Raw genomic sequence first — 25,167 nt, forward strand, 5'->3', positions numbered from 1 at the left:
CTCCCAAGTTGGGAGGGAGGATGGAAGCGCACTCTGTCTCCCTTTTCCCGAGGGGAGAGAAGCAGAACTCCTGCAGCTGATGCTCAGCGAAGATGCTTAGACTCCCACTGCAGCCACAGCTCAGCAAGAGAACTCTGAGCCCCTCTGCCAAGCATTGGCTAAAACTAGAATATTTCACTCCTGCCTTTCCTTTGCTATTGGACAGAGGCCTTCTCTTCACCTAACCAACAGGGGAAGGAATCTGGTGGCTACCACTATGTTTGCCTTGGCTAGTAAACCAGCAAAAAAATGAAGACTGCCTTGAGTAAGCTTTAATCCTTCTTTATAATCTGTTTTTTGCTAAACACAAAACTTACTGGGTGCGATCCAAAGAGAAAGTCAAGCATGTCTAAGTCCGGTTGAAATCAAGACACAATTCAGTGCCTCATCTTTTAATCTGGATGGGGCATGTTATCCATAAAGCTACCGGCAAATCTTATTTAAGAGCATTCAGTAATGATGGGTAGGCCCTAACACCAGCTGCAGAGACCCTGCACACAGAACCACAATTAAGGTCAATCAGATTGGAAGACACAAGAAACAGGGTCTTTTCAATAGTGGCCCAAATCCTTGTAGAACTCACACACAGAGAGAGGATATACATTTGGCCACCTCTTTAGCTGCTTTTAAAGACCTTTTCCTTCCAATCTGCTTTTAATTAAGGATGCTGGGTTGGATTACCAGTAGTATTGCTTATTATTATATAATATGTTTTCTGTAGATTGCTGGTCTGGATTTGAGATGTTTTATGCTGCTGTGTTTAGTTTTAATATTTTATGTGGACTTTTGTTGTTGTTTTGTGTGTATGCGTGGCAGTATTAAAATATTGAAACAAAGGGCTCTAATTAACATTTCTCTAGAGCAGCCTTTCCCAACCAGTGTGCCTCCAGATGTTGTTGGACCACAACTCCCATCTTCCTGACCGTTGGCAATGCTGGCTGAGGCTGATGGGAGTTGTGGTCCAACAACATCTGGAGGCACACTGGTTGGGAAAGGCTGCTCTAGAGCAAAGACATCTTTGCTGGGAACACCTTTTTTATTCATGTGAACAGTTGCAGAGGTAATAATATCTTATAAAAAAAATACAAAACTTACCGTTTTATTCCGTAATCTAATTATGTCTGAGACAGAACCAGCTCCACAGTACTCCATAACAATCCACAGGTCTGTGTTCTTAAAGTAGCTGCCATAGTACTTGACAACGTAAGGGCTGAACACAAAAACATGGTTGTCAACATACAGATGTGAACCTTCAAGAACTTTAAGAAGCAGTAGTGTCCAGAATCAATCTTACTAAATTGGAGCTTGGTATCATTTCTCCAAGCAGCTGCCTGACTTTTATGAGAAGAGTTTATCAAATTGTCAACAAGACGAAAAAACAGAACTACAAAATATTGGTGCACATGCTAATAATTAAGAGCCTACAATAGATCACTCATCATCTTTGCATATGAATTGAAAAAAAATCATACACATCCTTTCACACAAGCCATATACCAAGAATGGGAAACTTCAGCCCCGGTGGCCAAATTAGGCCCTCTAGCCATCTCTATCTGGCCCTTAGGACTCTCCACAAGCCACACCCCTCACCAGCCCTCCTTGGAATCCTTCTTTCATGTTTCTGCCTGGCAGGAACATGTCTTTGAACTCTGACAATGCTGCTTGCTTGCCTGGATGGGAGATAGAGAGGGATGAGTGACTGTGTAGAAACTAGCTGATGGTACAAGGCAAGATAAAATAGACATCTGTTGCTCTGCCAGCCCTGTTCTCCACTGGAATGTGGCCCTCAGAAGACTGCCCAGAAGGGAAAGTGGCCCTTCGGCTGAAAAATGTTCCCCACTCATGGCATATACCAAGGTGGAAGAGAAGACAAGGATTCCTAATTATCCCTAACGATTGTCCCTAATGCACTTAGATATCAGGCACTTTACAAAACTAAAAAGTCAAATAGTACTAATATGAGACAGTCAAGTATAATTGCCTTCTGGCAGGTAATAAAAAATACAAACGTGGAATCCTGTTTATGCTCCTTGTGCTATTGCTCCAGCAGAGGCATCCACTAACTGAAAAGGAAGGCATTTTTTAAAATGCTCCCCCCCCCGCCGCCCACAGCCACCAGAAAAATATCTCCCTAACAATTTTTCAGGGCCACTGGGGGCTCCAGGGTAAGGCAGAAATTGGCAAAAATCACTGGCTGACACCTTCACTAGATCAAAAGTCCTTGAGCCCAAAGAATAGCACTGGTGCGATACAACTCAAAATGTCCCTGTACACAATCTAAAAATCTGCATCTTACTACTTCATTCACAGATCTGCTCACAATCACTAGCCACACTGCTGATATGAGTATGGATAATGCCATATGCTTGGCACTACTCATCCAGAACCAGTGCAACCCCCTTTTTTATTCATAGCTTCCAACTACCAGTAGATCTATTTACAGAAGCCTGCTTCTGTACTGTATTAACTGCTACCTTACTAAGACAACTGTATCCAAATGCTCCATAAAATGTAGTGTGCCAGCACTTACTCTTTGGAACTCCCTGCCTATTGACATCAGGCAAGCACCTTCGCTGTATTCCTTTTGGCACCTGCTTAAAACTTTTTTGTTTAGGTAAGCCTATCCAGACACATGGATGTGTAAATCTTTTTAGTTTCTTGTTTTAAGAATATTTTAATTACTTGTTTTTAAACTGTTTTATTGATAATTTTAATGTCTATTGTAAGCTGCTTAGAGTTTTTACATCCAAGCAGTATATAAATTGTTACATAAATAAATATGTATTTTATCATGCAATCTATTACCATCTATTCACAAGGAAATTATCTCCATCTATTACAAATGTTAATGCCATCACCCTGTATTTAAAATTGTCTCTTTGCTTAGGAGATACAAGGGTTTAAGACTTCCTTTCTCCTTAGGTCAAGGAGCTCTTCTCTGTGTCTAGATTTTAGTGCTTAACTCAGTAGTGGTAATAGACTAAAGTTAAGTGTAACTACTACTACTGACATATCAATGTCAACAGGACATCTTCATTCAAATCTGACCTGGAGATGTAGCAAACTCTGAATAAACACATCATAAAATCCATTTCATCCTTAACAGCAATATACAGCAGACTTTAAACCTTGCCCCTTACAATTATGCTATTCCTAGGATACAATATTTTGGGACAATCTCCGTAACAAATTCTTAAGTCCTTACACTAAAGATTAACGAGCTGCAATAAAAACGAATGATAAAAGCCTGCCGAAGCATATATCATATTTCAATATTTACAGCCGAGCAACATTCTTGCAATCTTCTAATTCAGGTTCTGTTAGTCTTACTTTAACTACTGTGTGTTTTGGGGCATTTGTAATTTGTCCATAAAGATCTTCACTGATATAAAAATAAGCCTCTGAAGAAAGGGAAGTATTCTTCACATAAATATTTTACAAGGGAGTGATTCACAAATATTTTACTAAGGGCACACCTTTATCTTTGTTCAACACCTACCTATCACTGCCAACCTTTTGCATGGATGCAAACCGCACTTAATCCCTCTTACTGCCTCATCTGAAGAACCAAGGCTCTCATCACCAGTGAATAACTGCAGTACAGTTTAAAGGGGTTTCAGCATCTTGATCCTTACGCTCCTCTGCCTCACCCTTGCTAGCTAAATGGAATCCCCAAAGCAGGTGAAGAGAAATTCAACACTGGAGGCTTCAACCAAGATATAACCTGCTGTCAACCCATGAGAAAGGGCAGACTATGAACACTTATTTGAAGTAGGATATCCTCTTTGCTCAAACCAGCCATATTCCCAGCTTCTTAGTCCAATGAAATCTATCTCCCACAAATGGCACACAATCTATTCAATACTATCTCCAAACCCATGAAGACAGACCCAAGCACCAGTTCTCGTGTAAGAAAAACCCACAAATGAGGCACAGTGGGCCACACTATGTATTTGCTGACTGAAAAGGGAAACTGGGACTTATGTTAACCACCCTATATGTATCATATCACCATATATGCCATGCTAGACAGCATTCTTCAGGACAACATGTTTTTTTAGAAAACATATTGCTCCACTAGTCATTTCACTCCAATATTTACTTTGCATCTAACCTTAACTGTAATAGCTATATCCAAACATGTCAAAGTCACATGTTTTAATCTGTTTTGAACGTAGTGCTGATTTTAAATACCTGTTTTCAAACTGTCTTTTACTGATAATTTCACTGTTTTACTCTATGTTTTTTCCAAACTGCTTTGAAGTTTTCTTACAAACAAGTGATATATAAATAAAATAATAAAATAAAATAAATAATAAAAATAATAAAAATAAATAGCAATCTAATGTCATCCTTTAAGATGAACTGTGGAATTCATTGCCTTCGTATATTAGGCAGGCATCCTTTGTGTTTAGTTTTAAATGCCATCTTAAAACTTTTTTATTTGCACAAGGTTATCCTGCCACGTGACCCAGATGTATGTTCTTCTGATCTTTGCCACTTTGTTGTTTTTTCCTTTAATTTTATGTATACTGCTTTGAAATAAAGAACATGATACATGAATAAATTTTGTCAGCGTATCAGACAGAGTTAGTACAAAGGCATTTAAAAGCTCCAAAGAAAGAAGGACACAGCCACCGTGCCTCTGCACTGTTCCTGGCATCAGTCCCCTTATTTCCCTCACCCACCCACCCACCCACCCACATTGGCCAGCAGGTAGAGAAGGAGAATAGAAAAATTAAAACCCAATAAGACATGTACATTATTCATCACTGAACTATGAAGACTTTAAAAGAGAGTTTTAACCCCACATTGCAATTCTCAAAAGGTTAAAACTTATACTATCAAAGAAAGATTTTAGACATTTTTTTAAAAAGCTGAGCTCTCACAATGTGTAATCCATACCTGTCACATTGTTGCATTATTGAAATTTCTTTAATTATTTCCTGTAGGTCTGATTCAACAGGGACCTGCTTAATTGCCACTACTTGCCCAGATTCTTTATGAATAGCTTTAAATACACTGCCATACGACCTATAAAAAAAAGCAGCACTAATTTAGGCTCTTGATAACACAATTGCTGTCCATTAAACTATCTTATACAATAGTTAATTCAACAGCCACATTTGTTGCTTGTATACTAGTATTTACTACATTTAATACCATGAAGTACAATAGAGACATTTCTGTATGCCCACAAGCAAGGAGCATTGTACCACAGTCCAAAAGAGGATTAGACAAATTCATGAAGGATATGGCTAACTATGGGTACTAGCCATTATAGGTACGTATGTTCCCACCCCACTCTTGGAGGCAGCATGCCTCTTTATGCCATTTGCTGCGAAACACAAGTGGGAAGGATGCTATTGAACTCAGGTCCATCTTGTGGGCTTCCCGTAGGTATCTGTTTGGCCACTGTAAGAAGAGGAAATTGGACTAGATGGGCCTTTGGTCTGATCCAGTATGGTGCTTCTCATGTTATCTATAATTTTATTTAACTGGAGTTCTAAATATGTGTAGAATATTTGTAGAGGCTTCATTTTCACATGTCTATAAAATGGGATGCCTTGGCTTAACGCTTTGATAAGACCAACTCTGTGCATTTAGCATCAATTAGCAGTTCCTTGAAAAATGTCTTTGCTTTCTAACAGAACAAGTACAGCTTGCAACAAAACACTGTAGTGTACAGTACTCCTCGTCAGAGTTCCACCCAGCCATGCTCTTTTCCAGAACATTCCATTCCAGCCCCCCCCCATGTTTTTCATTTTTCTTTTCCAACTGACACCCAATGTTCTGTATCTACTGAGCATGCCATTTTAGGGTTTCCACATACACCACATTCTCACTCTTTTTTAAAAAAAATATTTTTCAAACATTAGGACTCCCCTGAAGTGCCTCTTCCTTGTGCGTGGATGATGCCATTTTATTTATTTATTTATTAGATTTATATCCTGCCTTTCCTCCCAAACAAACAAGGGCGGCAAGGAAAAGCACTAAAACACTTTAAAACATAAAAGCAGACTTTAGAATATATTAAAACAAAATATCTAAATTGTTGATGAATATATGTTTTTCAAAACTTCTAAATAAACAAACAAGTCCTTTGAAAAAAACAACAGAAACAAAATATCTTTAAAAACATTTTTTAAAAGCTTTAAAAATACCTTTTAAAAAAAAAGGTTTAAAAACTTATTGGAAAGCAATTCCAACACAGACCCAGACTGGGAGACAGTCTCAACTTAAAAGGCTTGTTGAAAGAGGAAGGTATTTTGGCTACATAAGGACTGGTACTTCAATAATGAGTTTGCTTTAGTAAGTATGTTTGATAAGCAAATGAGATGGATATGAACAGTACGTGAGTAGACTATTTTCTGCTAGCTATTGTTGTTGTTGTTATATGCCTTCAAGTTGATTGCGACTTATGGCGACTCTATGAATCAGCGACCTCCAACAGCATCTGTCATGAACCACCCTGTTCAGATCTTGTAAGTTCAGGTCTGTGGCTTCCTTTATGGAATCAGTCAATCTCTTGTTTGACCTTCTGTTTTTCCCAGCATTATTGGCTTTTCGAGTGAATCATGTCTTCTCATGATGTGTCCAAAGTACGATAACCTCAGTTCCATCATTTCAGCTTCTAGTGACAGTTCTGGTTTAGTTTGTTCTAACACCCAATTATTTGTCTTTTTCGCAGTCCATGGTATGTGCAAAGCTCTCCTCCAACACCACATTTCAAATGAGTTGATTCTTCTCTTATCCACTTTTTTCTCTGTCCAACTTTCACATCAATACATAGAGATCAGGAATACCATGGTCTGATGATCCTGACTTTAGTGTTCAGTGATACATCTTTGCATTTGAGGACCTTTTCTAGTTCTCTCCTAGCTGCCCTCCCAAGTCCTAGCAGCCTTGATTTCTTGACTATTGTCTCCATTTTGGTTAATGACTGTGCCAACGTACTGATAATCCCTGACAAGTTCAATGTCCTCATTGTCAACTTTAAAGTTACATAAATCTTCTGTTGTCATTACTTTAGTTTTTTTGACATTCAGCTATAGTCCTGCTTTTGTGCTTTCCTCTTTAACTTTCATCAGCATTCATTTCAAATCATTACTGGTTTCTGCCTGTAGTATGGTATCATCTGCATATCTCAAATTGTTGATATTTCTCCCTCCAATTTTCACGCCTCCTTCATCTTGGTCCAATCCCGATTTCCGTATCATATGTTCTGTGTATAGATTAAACAAATAGGGTGATAAAATACACCCCCGTCTCACACCCTTTCCGGCTGGGAACCAATCGGTTTCTCCATATTCTGTCCTTACAGTAGCCTCTTGTCTCGAGTATAGGTTACCTATCAGGACAATCAGATGCTGTGGCACCCCCATTTCTTTTAAAGCATTCCATAGTGTTTCATGATCTACACAGTCAAAGGCTTTGCTGTAATCTATAAAGCACAGGGTGATTTTCTTCTGAAATTCCTTGGTCCGTTTCATTATCCAACATATGTTTGTGATATGGTCTCTGGTGCCTCTTCCCTTTCTAAATCCAGCTTGGACGTCTCGCTCCATATATGGTATGCTAGCTATTAGGCTGCAATATTTTTGGACACATTTCCAACTTCTGTGTTATAAGATCTCAGTATTAAGTGCACCTGAATGTGTATTCAGAAGTATTATTAGCATTAGTATTTATTTCCTGCCCTTCACCCAGAGGTCCCAAAACGAGTTACAATAACCTTAACCAGATGCCTGGGGGAAGCCTGCAAGCAGGACCCGAGTGCAAGAACACACTCCCCTCCTGAGGCTTCCGGCAACTGGTTTTCAGAAGCATGCTGCCTCTGACTAGGGTGGCACAGCACAGCCATCACGGCTAGTAGCCATTGATAGCCCTGTCCTCCATGAATTTGTCTAATCTTCTTTTAAAGTCATGCAAACTGGTGGCCATTACTGCATCTTGTGGGAGCAAATTCCATAGTTTAACTATGCGCTGAGTAAAGAAGTACTTCCTTTTGTCTGTCCTGAATCTTCCAACATTCAGCTTCTTTGAATGTCCACGAGTTCTAGTATTATGAGAGAGGGAGAAGAACTTTTCTCTATCCACTTTCTCAATGCCATGCATAATTTTATACACTTCTATCATGTCTCCTCTGACCCGCCTTTTCTCTAAACTAAAAAGCCCCAAACGCTGCAACCTTTCCTCGTAAGGGAGTCGCTCCATCCCCTTGATCATTCTGGTTGCCCTCTTCTGAACCTTTTCCAACTCTATAATATCCTTTTTGAGATGAGGCGACCAGAACTGTACACAGTATTCCAAATGCGGCCGCACCATAGATTTATACAATGGCGTGATGATATCGGCTGTTTTATTTTCAATGCCTTTCCTAATTATCCCTAGCATGGAATTTGCCTTTTTCACAGCTGCCGCACACTGGGTCGACATTTTCATCGTGCTGTCCACTACAACCCCGAGGTCTCTCGCCTGGTCAGTCACCGCCAGTTCAGACCCCATGAGCGTATATGTGAAATTCAGATTTTTTGCTCCAATATGCATAATTTTACACTTGTTTATATTGAATTGCATTTGCCATTTTTCCACCCATTCACTCAGTTTGGAGAGGTCTTTTTGGAGCTCTTCACAATCCCTTTTTGTTTTAACAACCCTGAACAATTTAGTGTCGTCAGCAAACTTGGCCACTTGACTGCTCACTCCTAATTCTAGGTCATTAATGAACAAGTTGAAAAGTACAGGTCCCAATACCGATCCTTGAGGGACTCCACTTTCTACAACCCTCCATTAGGAGAACTGTCCGTTTATTCCTACTCTCTGCTTTCTGCTTCTTAACCAATTCCTTATCCACAAGAGGACCTCTCCTCTTATTCCATGACTGCTAAGCTTCCTCAGAAGTCTTTGGTGAGGTACCTTGTCAAAAGCTTTTTGAAAGTCTAAGTACAATATGTCCACTGGATCACCTCTATCTATATGCTTGTTGACACTCTCAAAGAATTCTAATAGGTTACTGAGACAGGACTTTCCCTTGCAGAAGCCATGCTGGCTCTGCTTCAGCAAGGCTTGCTCTTCTATGTGCTTAGTTAATCTAGCTTTAATCATACTTTCTACCAGTTTTCCAGGGACAGAAGTTAAGCTAACTGGCCTGTAATTTCCGGGATCCCCTCTGGATCCCTTTTTGAATATTGGCGTTACATTTGCCACTTTCCAGTCCTCAGGCACAGAGGAGGACCCGAGGGACAAGTTACATATTTTAGTTAGCAGATCAGCAATTTCACATTTGAGTTCTTTGAGAACTCTCAGGTGGATGCCATCTGGGCCTGGTGATTTGTCAGTTTTTATATTGCCCATTAAGCCTAGAACTTCCTCTCTCGTTACCACTATTTGTCTCAGTTCCTCAGAATCCCTTCCTGCAAATGTTAGTTCAGGTTCAGGGATCTGCCCTATATCTTCCACTGTGAAGACAGATGCAAAGAATTCATTGAGCTTCTCTGCAATCTCCTTATCGTTCTTTAGTACACCTTTGACTCCCTTATCATCCAAGGGTCCAATTGCCTCCCTAGATGGTTTCCTGCTTTGAATGTATTTATAGAATTTTTTGTTGTTGGTTTTTATGTTCTTAGCAACGTGCTCCTCAAATTCTTTTTTAGCATCCCTTATTGTCTTCTTGCATTTCTTTTGCCAGAGTTTGTGTCCTTTTTTATTTTCTTCATTCGGACAAGACTTCCATTTTCTGAAGGAAGACTTTTTGCCTCTAAGAGCTTCCTTGACTTTGCTCATTAACCATGCTGGCATCTTCTTGGCCCTGGCGATACCTTTTCTGATCTGCGGTATGCACTCCAGTTGAGCTTCTAATATAGTGTTTTTAAACAACTTCCAAGCATTTTTGAGTGATGTGACCCTCTGGACTTTGTTTTTCAGTTTTCTTTTTACCAATCCCCTCATTTTTGTGAAGTTTCCTCTTTTGAAGTCAAATGTGACCGTGTTGGATTTTCTTGGCAATCGGCCATTTACATGTATGTTTAATTTAATAGCACTATGGTCACTGCTCCCAATCGGTTCGACAACACTTACATCTCGCACCAGGTCCTGGTCCCCACTGAGGATTAAGTCCAGGGTTGCCATCCCTCTGGTCGGTTCCATGACCAACTGGTCTAGGGCATAGTCATTTAGAATATCTAGAAATTTTGCTTCTTTGTCATGACTGGAACACATATGCAGCCAGTCTATGTCTGGGTAGTTGAAGTCACCCATTACTACCACATTTCCTAGTTTGGATGCTTCCTCAATTTCTGTCGGAAGGCAGAGCTGGGGTCCCAATCCCGGGGAGCTGGATCCCAGAGAGTTGGGAGAAGAGTATTCGGATGGATGGCAGAGGGAAGGGGGAGGAACTTCCCCCCTTTGGAGCGAAGACGAAACAGAGGAACTGCCAGTGATAAGGTCGCTTAGCAACGGGGAGCCTGAACCCTCCCTGGACATTCTCACGCCTCCCCCTCTTTCAGGCTCAGAGCAAGAGGGGAAAGAGGGAGGGCTGCTCACAGCCGAAAAGCAGGGAGGCAGTTTACCATCAGTCCCTCCCCTATCCCCCATCCTGGAATCGGAAACTTCAGAAGAGGAGGGGGTGATGCTTCCCCCCTCACCGCGCACACGCAGACAGCTGAAAAGACAGGAGAGAAGGGGGGGAAGGTGGGCAATACCTGAGGGGCAGTTAAGGAGGAGCGAAAGATTGCGCACCCGTTTGGCCCCTTCTTAAAGAACAGGCGGGAAGAAGTCCCTTGCTCTGTCAACTTTCTCCCAATGCCGCAGGACCTGTATCCCTGTATTGATTCATGAGAAAACGCAGTCTTTGTTTGGACATTACCCTAATAAAACACGAATTAACTACAATCGTTGGTCTGGTTCCTGAGTCACATCCTGGGCCTGACAATTTCATATCTCTTCTCAAGGTCTCCCTGAGCATTTTGATCAGGGGGACGATAGATCGTTCCCAGAATTAAATCCCTCCTGGGGCATGGTATCACCACCCACAACGATTCTGTGGAGGAGTCCGCCTCTTTTGGGGTTTTGAACTTGCTGGATTCAATGCCTTCTTTCACGTATAGAGCGACTCTGCCACCAATACGTCCTTCCCTGCCCTTCTGATATAGTTTATATCCAGGGATAACTGTATCCCACTGGTTTTCTCCATTCCACCAGGTCTCCGTTATGCTCACTATATCAATGCTCTCCTCTAAGACCAAGCACTCCAGTTCTCCCATCTTGGTTCGGAGGCTCCTAGCATTAGCGTACAGGTACTTGTAAGCAGTGTCTCTCTTCAAGTGTCTTTGGCACTTGTGGTTTGGTCTGTGGTAATTTTGCTCTTCTGAATTTATATCCTGTGCCCCTGCTCTCACAATGCCTACTTCTAGGCCTATCCCTTTTAAAATTTCATCATTTCTTTGGTCTTTATCCCAGGGGGGAGGTTTACTCCGAACCGGACCTTCCTCAGCTCCTGTCGGGTTTCCCCCCTCAGTCAGTTTAAAAGCTGCTCTGCCACACCTCTGAGTTAAGCTCCACTGAGCTTTAGGCTACAATCCTACATATACCTACTAGGAAGTTATTTCTAGGGACTTATTTCTGAATAGACATGTGTAGGATTATAGTGTTAGAACTATTAACATCAGTTTCAGTAACTTCTACATGAGTAAGTATATTTTAACTATGTGCATGAAAATATAGTAATTGAGAACAGGAAGAATCATGTTCTCCTTATCTTAGCTACAGAAGACTTTCACTGGCACAGATAAAAATCATAAAAGCTATCCCATTCTCTCATCCCCATGTGTAGCAACTGAGTGGGTAATATCCAAGAATCTTGGTGCCAACCATTAGTTTAGCAAATATGGGCTTAAGGTTTCTGACCAACCCACATTTGAAATTTTTCTTTTAAATGGGGCAGACTCAGCTCATACTCTTCAGGACCCAGGCAATTGACCTATGACAACATGAGGACCTTGGCAGCACTTAAGCCAGAAAAACCTTGAGGGTAAACACACAACTGGAACCCTGCAAGGAGAACTGCAGCAGGAATGAGGACATAATTTGGAGAGTAAAAATGGCTCCTGAAAAATGGGCTAAGCACCTTTCTTTGTCCTCTCCCTACCATCCTCTACTCAAAAATTACATGCTCCCAGATCTGTATTTATTCCACATTTATTTATATTTACTTGTTCATTTGGTACATTTATGGCCACATTTTTTCCACCAACGAAGTCATTGTGGCCTACATGGATTTCCATGGAGTTTTCCATCCAGGCATTGACCAAACCCAGATCACCTTAGCTTCAACAAGTTGACTTAGGTGCTTTCAGACACAGCACAACATACAATACCAGGTGGTCTTTTATTAAGGAAGAAACGGCTAATCAACTGGATTTTGGAATATTTTTCTGTGCTGCGATTTTTTTTACTCATAAATTAAGAATGTAACAGCAGGACTCTAGTAGCCTACTGAAAAGTAGAAATCAATTCTTACTCTCTGAACTGAAGCAATTTAAAAGATTACGTGCAATGGAACTTGTAGAAGAATCTCAATAGAATTGTCTGCTTTTAGAAACTTGTTTGCCTACCAAAAAGGTCTGCCTTAATTACTGTACTGAACCTAGAAAAATTAGGCACAATGTGTTAATGATAATTATCCTTTGTTAGATTTGATGAACACTTAGAAACAGAATTCAGGCAGCACCTGCCTGAAGATTTAAATATTCAATTTTTTTTGCCGCCCTGGGTTCCTAGTGGGAGAAAGAGTGGGATATAAATCTAATAAATAAATAAATAAATGTTTTTGTCTACTGAAAATTTGTTCAAGACGGCTCCTTGTACTATCATCATATGTGAGAGGGTACATACAGTTTTCTTCCATGGAACTGACATTCACAATGAAAACTGCTTCAAGTGCAACAGGCCTCAGTCAATACTTGTTTAATAGGGTGTGGGAATTAACATAATCCCATGCTCTGTGAGAAATGTTATTTAACCTGGAATAGATCCTGCTGATGGTTCAAAGGGAAGGGACTATAGGGAGGTCAAGTTGGGACACCTTCAGCTCTGACAGCAGCAGAACTTGCTTTCAAGGGCAAAATACACGTGTGGAACCTTGCAAAGGAAAAAAAACTGCTGTGGGGTGGGGAAGAAATGTAATTTGGAGCATAAAAATGGCTGACAGGGAAAAAGATAACTAGTCCCTTCTCCACTCAAAACTGGCCAATTTTTAAATGCATACAAGAGTCTTGTTTCTCCAGAGCCCAAAGATCTTCCTAGACTACCTGGATGTGGGCACTAGCCCACATGATAAAACTTATTCAACCCTAGGTCAGCTATACTGTTCTTGTCTATATTTGTGTGATATTTTGTTTATAGTCTTCGCAACCGCCCCATCTCTCTGCAGCACATAAAGTTATACATACCCTTCTCCAAGCTTCTCTAGGACATCAAAGACTTCTTCAGGCTGCTTAGTCAAGCTGTCTTCACTCAGCTTTTTCAATTTACTAATAAAAATATTTTAAACGAACAAAAATTAGTAATCTATTATTTCTTTTTGTAGATTCATTATTTTTATACAGTATATCTCTTAAACTCCTTGATTTTACCTGGCATTCATGGATAAAGGAAGGAAAAACTCAGAAAAACCTTATAAATGCTTAGTTCCATTGACATTATAACATCATTATAAGTGTTAAGGGATGATGTGACAGAGGTTATCTAGGCATCAACGCAACTTGCAAGGCAAAAGACCAACAGAATTATGATCCAATTTTAAAAAAGAATATTCATGAAGGCACAGAGTGCAAGGGCATCAGTGTATAATGGTGGCAAACAAAAGTGTTACAGAGACATCTTCCTATACACACAAAATTGTAAGCAGCACACTGCAGTCTGCTTAGCAGCACACAGGTGACACTGCACAGCATCATGACCTGCAGTATTCCTGGTCAGGCCAGCATGCCCGGAGAGCGGAACATGAGGAGGGTAGGTAAAGAGCATGGCCAGCTGGGCAAGGCAGGTGAGGGAGGCTGGCCAGAGACGCAGGCAGGCAACAGCAGAGAAACAGGCCAGCAGCAAATATCCTCTGCTGCCAACGCCACCACCTATCTCACCAATGAAGGGCAATGAGGAGGGATAGCAGGACGGCTGCTGAGGAGCTGCCTTGGCCTATCCTTCCTGTATGGCTGTCCTTCCTCTGCTTCCCTCCTCCTCATGGGGGAAGGGGGGAGAAAGGTGGCTTGGCAACCTGAAGGAACGGGGGGAGAAAGATCGACTGGGGGTGGTTGGAGAGGGAGTGGGGGTGCGAGTGGGGGTGCCTGAGGTTCCCATTCCTGGGGTCATGAGATGGGTTGGCATATGAAGCACGCAGGGATGGAACCCCTAGTAAACCAATAAACACACAGTTAACATGTATGTCATATTCTAGTCCTTTAGCAATAGGCCTATAAAGAGTAACTGGCCTAGTCACCTATTCCAAGACATAAATCATGTTAAGCCAATCAGACATGCATGATTTTGAATACTGGAATAAAGCTGTGGTTTGGTTTTTCTTTTCTTTCAGACCATCAATATCCCACAAATCACTAGAACAGGTATGTGTGGATGGGTTTACTAATTACCAGAAACTAGCTAGCTATAATTTTTTATATGCAATCAGTAATTTATGTTGGCTTTAAAATGTCAACTAGGAGTTTTCAAGCACTAAGGAGACTCCACAGTCAAACCTTTACCCACTAGCAAATTAAAGTATAAAAGTAGTCAACTTCCCCATTCAAGGCAGCTTTAATGAGGGCCAAACATAGAAAGAAGAACTGATGAAGCAATCCAAAGCACCTTGGTTTGAGGGGCAGGGAAACAGAATCATCAGTCCAAAGAAAAAGCAAAGACAGAACAACAATCACTGGCATCATTTCCCTTCCATCCCTAAGACTCCGACACAGATATTTGCCTGTTGAGTTACAAAGTTCTCTCATGAATTCAGGAAGCTAAACTGCTCGAAAATGAAGCTAGTAGAAGAAATCACCAGTGAAAAAAATGCCTGAAATGTCCTTGCAAGTAGTATAAGCTGTTTGAACATTCAGAAAGAATATGCAGGACTAGCACACTTCCAATATAGCAGTATGCAGTCCTGCCCACATAGCAATCTTATCAGGACATGGTGCGGTAAAGGCTTCTCTTTTTTTTCCAAGGAAGGCAGATTATGGCCAGTGTGGTACCCTTTCAAGCTGAAGAACTCTGTCAGCTCTACACTGCATCAGCAGTGTCAGGGGGGGCTGGAAATTCCTGGGTCTTTGGCAGGCAAGGAAAGTCCTTAGCCAGCAGTCGGGTTGTAAATCTGCCAGGCCTATCCGAAGCGTACTTGCCGAGTCAGAAGTCCAGAAGCGAGGTCAGTGGAGGTCCGGGATCAATTGCCAAGGAGGTCAGTCAAAGAGATGCTGCAGGGAAACTAGGTCTACACAAAGCCACACCTGACGTTGCAGTCAGCAACAAGCTACAGCCAAGGTGTGCCTTATAAAGAGCAGGATGGACAGCAGGTGTGAGCCCTCAGCGTTTGGGCCTTAAGGAGACAGGCCTGCCTCTCTTCTGCCTGACCTTCTGCTGTCTACGTTCTGCAGGTGTGGGGGGAGTATCCTGTTCACTGTCTGTGTCTGGCTGCAGGGCCTCTGCTGTCCCCGGGGTGCTCTGCAGCTGAGGGGCAGAAGGAGCTGGATTCTCAGGAGGCTCCTCCGTGTCTCCTGCTGCTCCTGGGTCTGCTGCTGTTACTCCCGAGTCGTCCTCATCCGAGGAGTCCTCTGACGGGGCCATGACAAACTCTCTGGGTTGCCGCTGGCTAAGCAAGCTGCAATTTTCCCTTGAAGCTCAAGGATTTATACCCTTATACATAGTAATATTTGTTTTCCTAGGCTACAACAATGTAATCAACAAACCAGAAGACATGTATCACTCCTCTCACTCATCACTTGAAATAAGCTTTTCTCCCCAATCTAAGCTTGTATTTTGGGAAGGCTAAATGCAGCCTATTTGCAACAGAAGCCAGTAGTTGGGCTACCATTTAGAATTTCAGATCTACTTAAATTGTCTATTCAGTATTGGTGCTCTAGCTACAGTATTGGATTTGGATGTGGAAAACCCAGGTTCAAATCCCACATACTGTAGTTATAACCCACACTGGGTGACCTCTAGCTAATTACACTCATCAGATTGGCAGAAGGATAAAATACTGCACTGGGCAACTTATGAAGGACAAGAAAAAAATGTACCCTAGTTTTGGCTACTCAGCCTTTGTTGCTTGCTGCTTAAGGAAATAAATTACATTTCTCCTCCTTCTGTGCAGGTTATCAAAGTAGGAGACTCTGATGTAACCAAGTACACTGTTTCTTTCAGGTAGAGACACCAGATTTATTTCCAGTTTGAATTACATGTGCAAATTCTATTTTGCAAAAGTGCATTGAAGAATGTGCGCAGAGTAATAGTTCTTTCCCCCCCCAACATCATAGGACAATTACTACAACAGAAATCCAGGACACAAAAGCAGCTCTGCATTTCTGACAGGACAGTTTCCTTAGGTGTTGCATGCCACCAGAGGTACCCTCTCTCTGCTTATGCAGCAAGATATAGCATGCAGTTTCCCTTCCACATTCTCTCAGCAAGAGCATATACTCAACAGCAGCTGTGGAAACTAACCACACACTGTTACCCCCTCTAGTATTCCTTCTCCCCCGCCTCCTCCATAGTGCTTTGGATCCAAAGCCCCAGTCACTCATGGAAGGTCTGTTTTCAGCCTAGCAGTGAAATGTGACCCCAAATTCAGAGGTTTTAGAGCAGGCTCTCTCTCAAGACCTTTTTATACCTGCTAGAAGTTACATGCTACAGCCTATATCTTCCTTATTTACCACGTTTCCCATACTGTAACACAAATCCCAGCACACTGCAGCACTACCCTATACACATTTGCAAAACATGCATAATGTGGAGAAAGTGGAGAGAGAGGTGTTTTTCTCTCTCTCTAGAACTGAGGGTCACCAAATAAAATGGAACACTGGAAGATTCAGAACAAAAGGCAATACTTCTTCACCCAGCGCATAGTTAAAATACGCTTTTTGTGTAAATGATGGCCACCAACTTGAACAGCTTTAAAAGAGGATTATACAAATTCATGGAGAATCAGGCTACTAGCCATGACGGCTGTACTGTACCCACTGGTGACTGGTGGCTCCATGTCAGTGGGGCAATGGAATCTACTCCAGGTATTAATCCAAACTTTCACGGAGCTGTCCAAGGTGGTTCTGTCTGAGACTCTGGGGATCCTTTACCAGACATAGTACAAGGGCTACATGGACAGATAATCTGAGCTAAGCCATCTTCCTAAAAAACATGGTTGTCACCAATGTTATACTCATCAGGGAGCTGCAGCAACCGATCACAGCTCTTTAGTCAGCATGCCAATATAACACATTTCACAAACATAGGTTTGCCATATTTACACACTAGTATCCTACAAGCATATGTAGAAGATTTTACATGCAAAACAGTAGCACACTGAGTTGCCCTTGGAAATGATCCGAGTGAAAATCCCACATCTGGATGTTTTTATAAATGTTACTGTATTGACCTTGTGCATATTAATATTTTAATGTTGTTATTTTTTGTTGTATTATATACATCGTAAATAGCTTTAAGACTTTTAAAATATAAAAATGATATACAAATCTAATAAAATCAGTGAATCCACTCACTATGTTGACTTGAAAAAATTCTTGTGTCACATATTCTTCCTTTAATGGGAAAAGAGTTATCTACCTCACAGGGTTATTGCAAAAGCATTACACGTAATGACTATACAACACTGTTCCAATTTAAAGTACCTATCTGATTTGACACATGGCAGCAGTAGTAATTCTAAAACATCATGCCTCTTGGGAACCAGCAAATGTAAATTCACAAACATTGTTCCCACCGTGTAACAAATGTCTGAAGGTACAATGTCTTTGATGCAATCCATATGGACCTGGGCCCAATATAGCATTGGTCCACTTCTTTTTTTTTTTTTGGTCAAGCTTATTGAAGTCTGGTTTGCCAGATGCCTAGTGCCCAAGGAATCATTCCATACTTCTTTCAACCCAACTTCACATAATTCTTACTTGCCTGGTGAATCGTTTTGTACATTTGATCCTTTCAATCTGCTTTGCCAACATTGTTTTATAAAGAACCTGAAAGTATGCAAACAGAGAGAAGTTCTAAACATATCCTGCATGCCAAAGTCAGCATAAAATCAACTGTATTTAGTTTCTAAATGAAGCTGGGGAATTTCCATTAATTGCTATGTTGTCTCTTTGCTCACTATTATGATTTGTTGCAGGCATTCGTTGGGCTCAGTTCATTTTAAATTAAATGTGGCATCTGACCTAAAAAATAGAGTTAAGAAAACCAGTGTACAGGAGAACAAATTGCTTATGAATACTTGAATATTTATAACCACATGTAAAAACAAACAGCTTCCTTAATTTAAAAACATAGGAAGAGAAGAGAATATATATGGAAATTGTAGGCAGTTCTCATGTTTACAGAAGCCAGGAATGAAGGTTTTCAAGAAAATTTCTTGAATCCAAGTTTATATAAGTCTGTGGAGCAAAAGCAGCACTGACTACAAAAAAAATCTTAGTGGTTACTAATTCAAACATTGCTTTTTGAAAATAATACACTGAAAAGTAGAGGGAATTTTACAGAGCTGCAGTCTCAAAAAAGCCCATTATCTTTTGCTACTGTTATGAATACTCAAACTCTAACACAAATGAAATAATATATATATAATTCCAACTTCATCTACACTTCCTATGTAAGCAAAGAACAAACCTTGGTTATAGTCCATGGCTTGGAGAGAGACCAGTCACAAGCCTGGGTTCAGAAACAGCACTAAGCCAAACCATGGCGTATCACAGCAGGAGCAGAGAAAGAGTGAAGAAGTTACGATTGCTCCCCACGCACCAGCATGCTGCTCAGTCATCTTTCACCCAGTTAAGCTCAACTGCTAAGAGAACCTTCCTTCCTCCATAGTTAGCAGAGAAACCAAGCATGCCAGTGAAGGAGGAACAGAGTGATCCATCTCTCTTCTGTCAGCCTGCTTACCCGCCTGCATAATATTTCTAATCAACAATGGCTACTAAGTAAGTTGTTAAATACAAGGCTGACATCATGCATCTAATGCTGCTTTCTCACAATAACAGTGCCAATCCTGGCAGCCTCAACATGCCTTGCTATGATTGCAAAGTGGTTTCAATGTCCATGCATGGATCACAGCACCAGTCATCACTGAACATCTAAACATTGCAAGTTACTTTAAGTTTGCAGCTGTTATGTTAATGCTCATGTAAGAAGAATCATAGCTTAATAATAAAGAACATATTTTGCATGCAGAACGTTCTAGCTTCAATCCCTGGTATTAAAAAAAATCAGGAAGCAGGTGGTAGGAAATACTATCTGCCTAAGACCATGGAAAGCAACTGCCAGTTCAAGTAGACAATACTGGGCTAGACAGACAGATAGAAAACTTATACTAGATCAGCCTGTGTTCTCCATGTGAATTAAGTAATTTTCTATTATATGCAGAGATCCTCAAGCAACTGAATTCTACTTTTTACTGATATGATAAGCTGAACTGTTTCAGATTGCAAGTGGGGTCTCAGATGATTAAATGTTCCTCCAGATAAAACATGGTCTTGCATATCAGCAAGAAAGCTATGTTAGAACCCACCTCTCTGACAGCTAATTTTATTTTCCCAACGAGTGCCCTCTACCACTGATATGATCACACTGTAATTGAACTGACTTTCCCTAGAGTTGTCCAAAAACATATCCATTTTAGCTCATTTAATTTGTTTTGCCTCACCTTTCTTCCACTTTACAAGGCTCCTACACAATACACATTTATATTATTTATGTGTAGGTGTGTGTAACTTGCACTATATTTTCTTTGCAATAATTTATTTCTTTTAAAATTGTTAATAAGAGCTAACCCTTTGCCAGGCCTGTCAGATTGTGGCTACCACAGCTTAATTGAAACTAATATTCTCTAAGACGTCACTGAGAACTTATTTTTCAGTGCCTGGGCAAGATATTGCTCCAGCAAAATCAATTTAAGACTACAGGCACACTTCCATAAGATCTTCCCAGATTTCTTGTGTTCTTCAACAAATCCATATACTGAGAAGTCAGGCATAATGTGGGTAGGACAGTCTTATGCTGACAGCATACACTGAATGGTATCTTGACTCATTCTTCACTTATTATCCCTATTTGTAATACACACAAGAGAAGGGATTTCACAGAGTCACACATCTTTTACACTATAACTGAATAAATACCACTGAAGAAGCACTCCATGTTCTAGTCACAAGATCTCAGATACTCTCTCCTCCACCTGTTCAAATGGAATGAAGGGAGGCAAGACAGCAAATAAATGATGTGCTCAAACATACACAACTGATCAAGTATTGGTGTTCTTTTGCAACTGTAGCTCAGGAACTTGCATAACATAGTCAAATTGATAAAACCACAAAGATATTGCAGGCAGAAGGTAAAATTGCGGAGGCATCAATTAGAGAAAAGCTTTCATGTAATAAAAGGCAAGACCGGGGAGAACACAGATAACTGTCTGGAGGAATTGAATTCTACACTATAGGGCTTGCCAAGCAAAAGCCCAATACCCAACCAACATTAGGTGCAAATGGTAGAATTGTCAAATCATAGGGTCTGTCAGACAGATTCCAAGGTAAGAGCTGAAGGTCTCTCATATAGCTAATGCCCATATTATTTGCAGACTTAAAAATTAGCAAGACAGTTTAAAATTAGCATCTCCCCAACCCACCTCCAAAATAAGTGATAGGTCTATCTTGTACCTATAACAGAAAATGATAAATATCTTTTTAATCCTAGTCAACATAAAGGTTCTGTAAGTAATAGGGCATTTGGTACACCTACAAATTACAGTCTGCCTTGTAGTGTAAATGTTGAACAATATGGAAGTTTGAGATATGCAACGTTATCTACCTAACCCAAGGGATAAGCATAAAGACAAGGAGGGAGTATACACATTAATATACCAATAAATATAGCTTGTAGGATACATGTGTTATCTCCTACAATCTTTCAACTATACAGTTATAAGGTGTGCGTATTGCAGAGTTTCCACAACCTTTTTTTTAAATAGAAGCTGTTCATTTCTCACAACTAAGCTGCTTTCCTCTAAATCCACAACTTGAGTACACAAAATACAATAGCCTAAACTGAAGCATGCTCTTGACCTGGAGCCAGAATCTGCTCTCTCTGTACGTTTCATCCATATACTTTCAGAAAGATTTGTATAATGCAGACAGGCCATAATTTCCCAAGCCTTCATTCCCACACCCCTTCACAAAGATATGGGTCAGATGTTTCAGTAGGTCTCTTCCAAGACGACCAATAGAAGGACATTCAGGGAAATGCAACATTCTCTCTGCCCCATGGGAAGGACCAGCAGGGAGGTCTAAAGTGGGTGGCTTGCATGTATGCATGACAGAGTGATTTAATTTCTGCCCCACTCCTACATGGAGCACAGAAGGGAGTATGTGTGGGGTCTTTATCCATCTGTAGGCGCTATGAAGAGAACACATCAAAGGTACATCATCAGAATGACCAAATGCATTGCAGTATGCTTTAATGTCCTCTAACCATACTGTCATACCCACAAGCAGCATAGTTACCAAGATTGGTGAGTGCAAAGATACCACTATTCCTACTATGCACACTTATGAAGGGTAAGCACCACATCATTTCTAGTGCATACCTGCACATATGAATCCACAGATAGTTACTCTGAATCACAAAGATCTGGAAGAACAGGCATGGTTGTGGGAATGCAGGATTGGTGTGCCAAGTGTGTGTTTAAAAGACATGGTATGGGATCAATTGTTTTCTCACATGGGGAGTGGACTGAGGGGACTGTACACATGTACACACACACACTCCAAAATCTTTCAGCATCTTAAAGACTACCATACATATTATACCATGTCTAGGCTCCTGCTGGGAGGAAGGGCGGGATATAAGTCAAATAATAAATAAATGTCCATGAAAGCTTATGCCATAATAGATGTGCGTCTTTAAAGCCCCGCAAGATTATTTGCTGATTTTACTACCTCAGGCTTCACACGGCTACCCTTCTGGAAGAGTCTGCAAATGACACAGCCCCGGTTTCTCCATAGGAGCAGGTATGGGAAGGGGAGGTGTACGTTTCTAGCACACCCGCTCTCCCTCCTCAGCGTGAGGCCTCGGGACAGGGGAATGGGGTAGTCAGAGAGGACAGATCCACCAGGAAGCCTCCCCAGGAACGAGAACCCGGAGCGCCCAAGAGAGGCGCCCGAAAGCTGCGAAATGTGGCCTAGGCCGGCCTCCTTCCTTGTGCCCAAAGTAAATCTCGCCCCCGCCCGCTCGCGCTGTCTCTCGGGAATGGAAGAGGCCTGCAGTCATTACCTTTTAGGCGCTGCCTGCTCCATTCTGCGGCCGGCGGCTCCTGGGATATTTACCCCCCACCAAGGCGCGGTGCGTTTATAACCACCCTGACAGGACTTAGCCAAAAAAAACCCCGAAACTCTCCGCAGACCTTTCTTCCACTGCTGGCCCTTTAACAGTGACCCTCCCCTCGTGTCGTGTCCGCTGCCTGACTTCAAGCCCTAGGCACAGAACGACCCTGCTACTTGACAAAAACCGCCCAGCCAGCCTTTCTATTGGTTGTAGAGGAAAGGATGCGGAGCCAGCACTGGTCTTCCTAAAAGTCAATCGGAAAGACGGAAGAGAAAGTTACTTTAGGCCGGGCGCAAGCCAGCGGGAGCAATTGCCATAGTGGCAGGCAGGGGAGTGGGAGCGTCACGGCGCGTCATTGACGGAGAATCAAGCGTCACGCAGATAAATTCCCTGCGTAGAAGGGTGCATGTTGGGTTATGTAGTTTTCTAGTCAACATCTCTCTCTCTCTCTCTCTCTCTCTCTCTCTCTCTCTCTCTCTTGGTGGATTATCACGGGTTCATTGTTAATCTGCCATCAGACTTAGTTGCTGGAAAATTAGTCTCATTGAACGTAGTGGGATGGCTCTCTTGCCTCTTCTCCTAGTAAATAGGCTTTGAAGCGCGCAGCCCCGTTGCTAGAAATCTTTCACAAAGGCACAAAAGTAAAGGTGGTTTTCCACTTTTTCTTTGGCCTCGTTCATGTGACTTTAGCAGTAGCCTGTTGGGCTTATATCGGAATAGAAGTGTGGGACTGCGCGGTTTACGAGGAACCAGGAAAAACTCGATGCTAACATGGCGAAATTTAGCACAGAGCTTTTCCTGTCCCCTTGTAAACAGCGAAATCCTACACCTCTCCGATACAAACCCCAACCGGGTTTAGCGGGACATACTTGCAGATAAGTGCGTGTAGGATTGTTGCCAAAGTGACGAAATAAGTTTCACCTGGTTACTGGCAGGGATCTTTCCAGAGCTATGTTATTACTAAAAATAAAAATCCTCAGAGGAGCTTAACTATTCTACAGTACACCATGTATACATGACCAATCAGCATTTCTATTTTGTTTTTCAATGTCAGTGTTATCTTGTATCTGCTTTTTTCACTGTCCAACTTTCACATCAATACATAGAGATCAGGAATACCATGATCTGAATGATACTGACTTTAGTGTTCAGTGATACATCTTTGCATCTGAGGACCTTTTCTAATTCTCTCATAACTGCCATTCCCAGTCCTAGCCTTGTTCTAATTTCTTGACTATTGTCTCCATTTTGGTTAATGATTGTGCCAAGGTATTGATAATCCTTGACAAGTTCAGTGTCCTCATTTTCAGCTTTAAAGTTACATAAATCTTCTGTTGTCATTACTTTAGTCTCCTTGATATTCAGCTGTAGTCCTGCTTTTGTTAGGGTTCTTGGGTCACAACCCGGAACATCTTTTTGCTGTTCTAACAGGAGGGAAAACAGCAGATGGGTATCCCATCCCATCCCACCATCTGTGAAGCAAAATTAAATTCAGCTTGATCTCCAGCAGACAAGATAGGAGGATGAACAAAGAAAACTGGGTAGGAACTGACTGCTACATCCTCCTGGAAAATTACAGGCATGTTGCAGTAACTCTTAAGTATCACACTGGAAAACTTTTTTTTTTCTACCCAGTGGCCTGGGTGTATGTATGGAAACGTAATAAGCTAGAGGAGTTATCCAAAATTTTAAAAAGCAAAACCTGGAGAACATCAAAGTCCTGACGTTAATTTTAAGTACAATGCAAAAAGGTGTGATTCTAAAAACTTGATACATAAGTAGCCTTAAAATATAACTGTCCCTATGACACCACATCTCAGTCAAACAATTTACATAAATTAAGGGGCTAGAATGATGTGCAAGTGTATGTAAGAAACTAGCCTCCTGTGCAAGGTAAATTTTTTATTCATTATTCTTTTCATGTTTGCCTTTGGCCCCACCCATCACTGGCATGTGGCCCCCAAAAGGTTGTCCAGAATGGAATGCGGCCCTTATTCTGAAAAAGATGCTCTACCCTACCCAAAGTGCTGAGAAGAAGAAAATGAGCAGCTATAATACAAGATAGATAAAACTCACTTCATTTTATATATAATGTGTGCAGATTGTGAATTATAGATGGTTTGATGTCAGGTTAATATTTCATGTTCTTGTATTAATCAGTAGAACTGAAGATAAAACCTTGAATAAAATGCCAACAATTTATCTGGGAGATAAGGGAACCTTTTTTCTTCCTCTCAGTTTTGTATTTCTCCTCAGGAGGGAGGACATTCCAACAATCCTATCAAACACAAAATAACCTTGCAAGCTTATCTTAACATGTACTTTCTTAACCTTGGTTCTAAATAAAACTGTTGTAATCAGATGCCAAAGAATCTTCAATGGAGATGTTATCCTCCAATATTTCACATAAAAATTAGGTTTAGTAGAAGCAAACTGGGAACCTTAGAATTATATTGAAATTGATCCATAATATCTGCATTCTGCCATGCCTTGCTTGCACATTGACACACAGTGGACAGTATGATTGATAGAGTAACTGCT

At 41.2% G+C, this 25,167-nt stretch overlaps 1 protein-coding gene across 5 annotated transcripts in view; it reads right to left on the reverse strand.

Annotated features, from left to right (window-relative positions):
• The window catches only part of STK3 (serine/threonine kinase 3), a 185,442-nt gene extending 162,464 nt beyond the window's left edge, over positions 1-22,978 (reverse strand). Inside the window, exons 1-5 of one of the 5 annotated variants that reach the window (XM_061603774.1) lie at positions 22,576-22,977; positions 18,214-18,278; positions 13,491-13,571; positions 4,945-5,073; positions 1,135-1,249 (exon numbers count right to left, since the gene is read on the reverse strand). In XM_061603774.1, coding sequence (XP_061459758.1) covers positions 1,135-1,249; positions 4,945-5,073; positions 13,491-13,571; positions 18,214-18,263 — 375 coding nt within the window. In that variant the 5' untranslated portion in view covers positions 18,264-18,278; positions 22,576-22,977. Of the gene's footprint in view, positions 1-1,134; positions 1,250-4,944; positions 5,074-13,490; positions 13,572-18,213; positions 18,279-20,429; positions 20,447-22,241; positions 22,553-22,575 lie in introns of those variants that run through there. The other 4 variants (XM_061603785.1, XM_061603796.1, XM_061603816.1 and 1 more) reach the window with 4 other exon arrangements.
• Positions 22,979-25,167: the final 2,189 nt, after the last annotated feature.

This window comes from Rhineura floridana, chromosome 1 (genome assembly GCF_030035675.1).
Source record: "Rhineura floridana isolate rRhiFlo1 chromosome 1, rRhiFlo1.hap2, whole genome shotgun sequence".
Taxonomy (NCBI): Eukaryota; Metazoa; Chordata; class Lepidosauria; order Squamata; family Rhineuridae; genus Rhineura; species Rhineura floridana.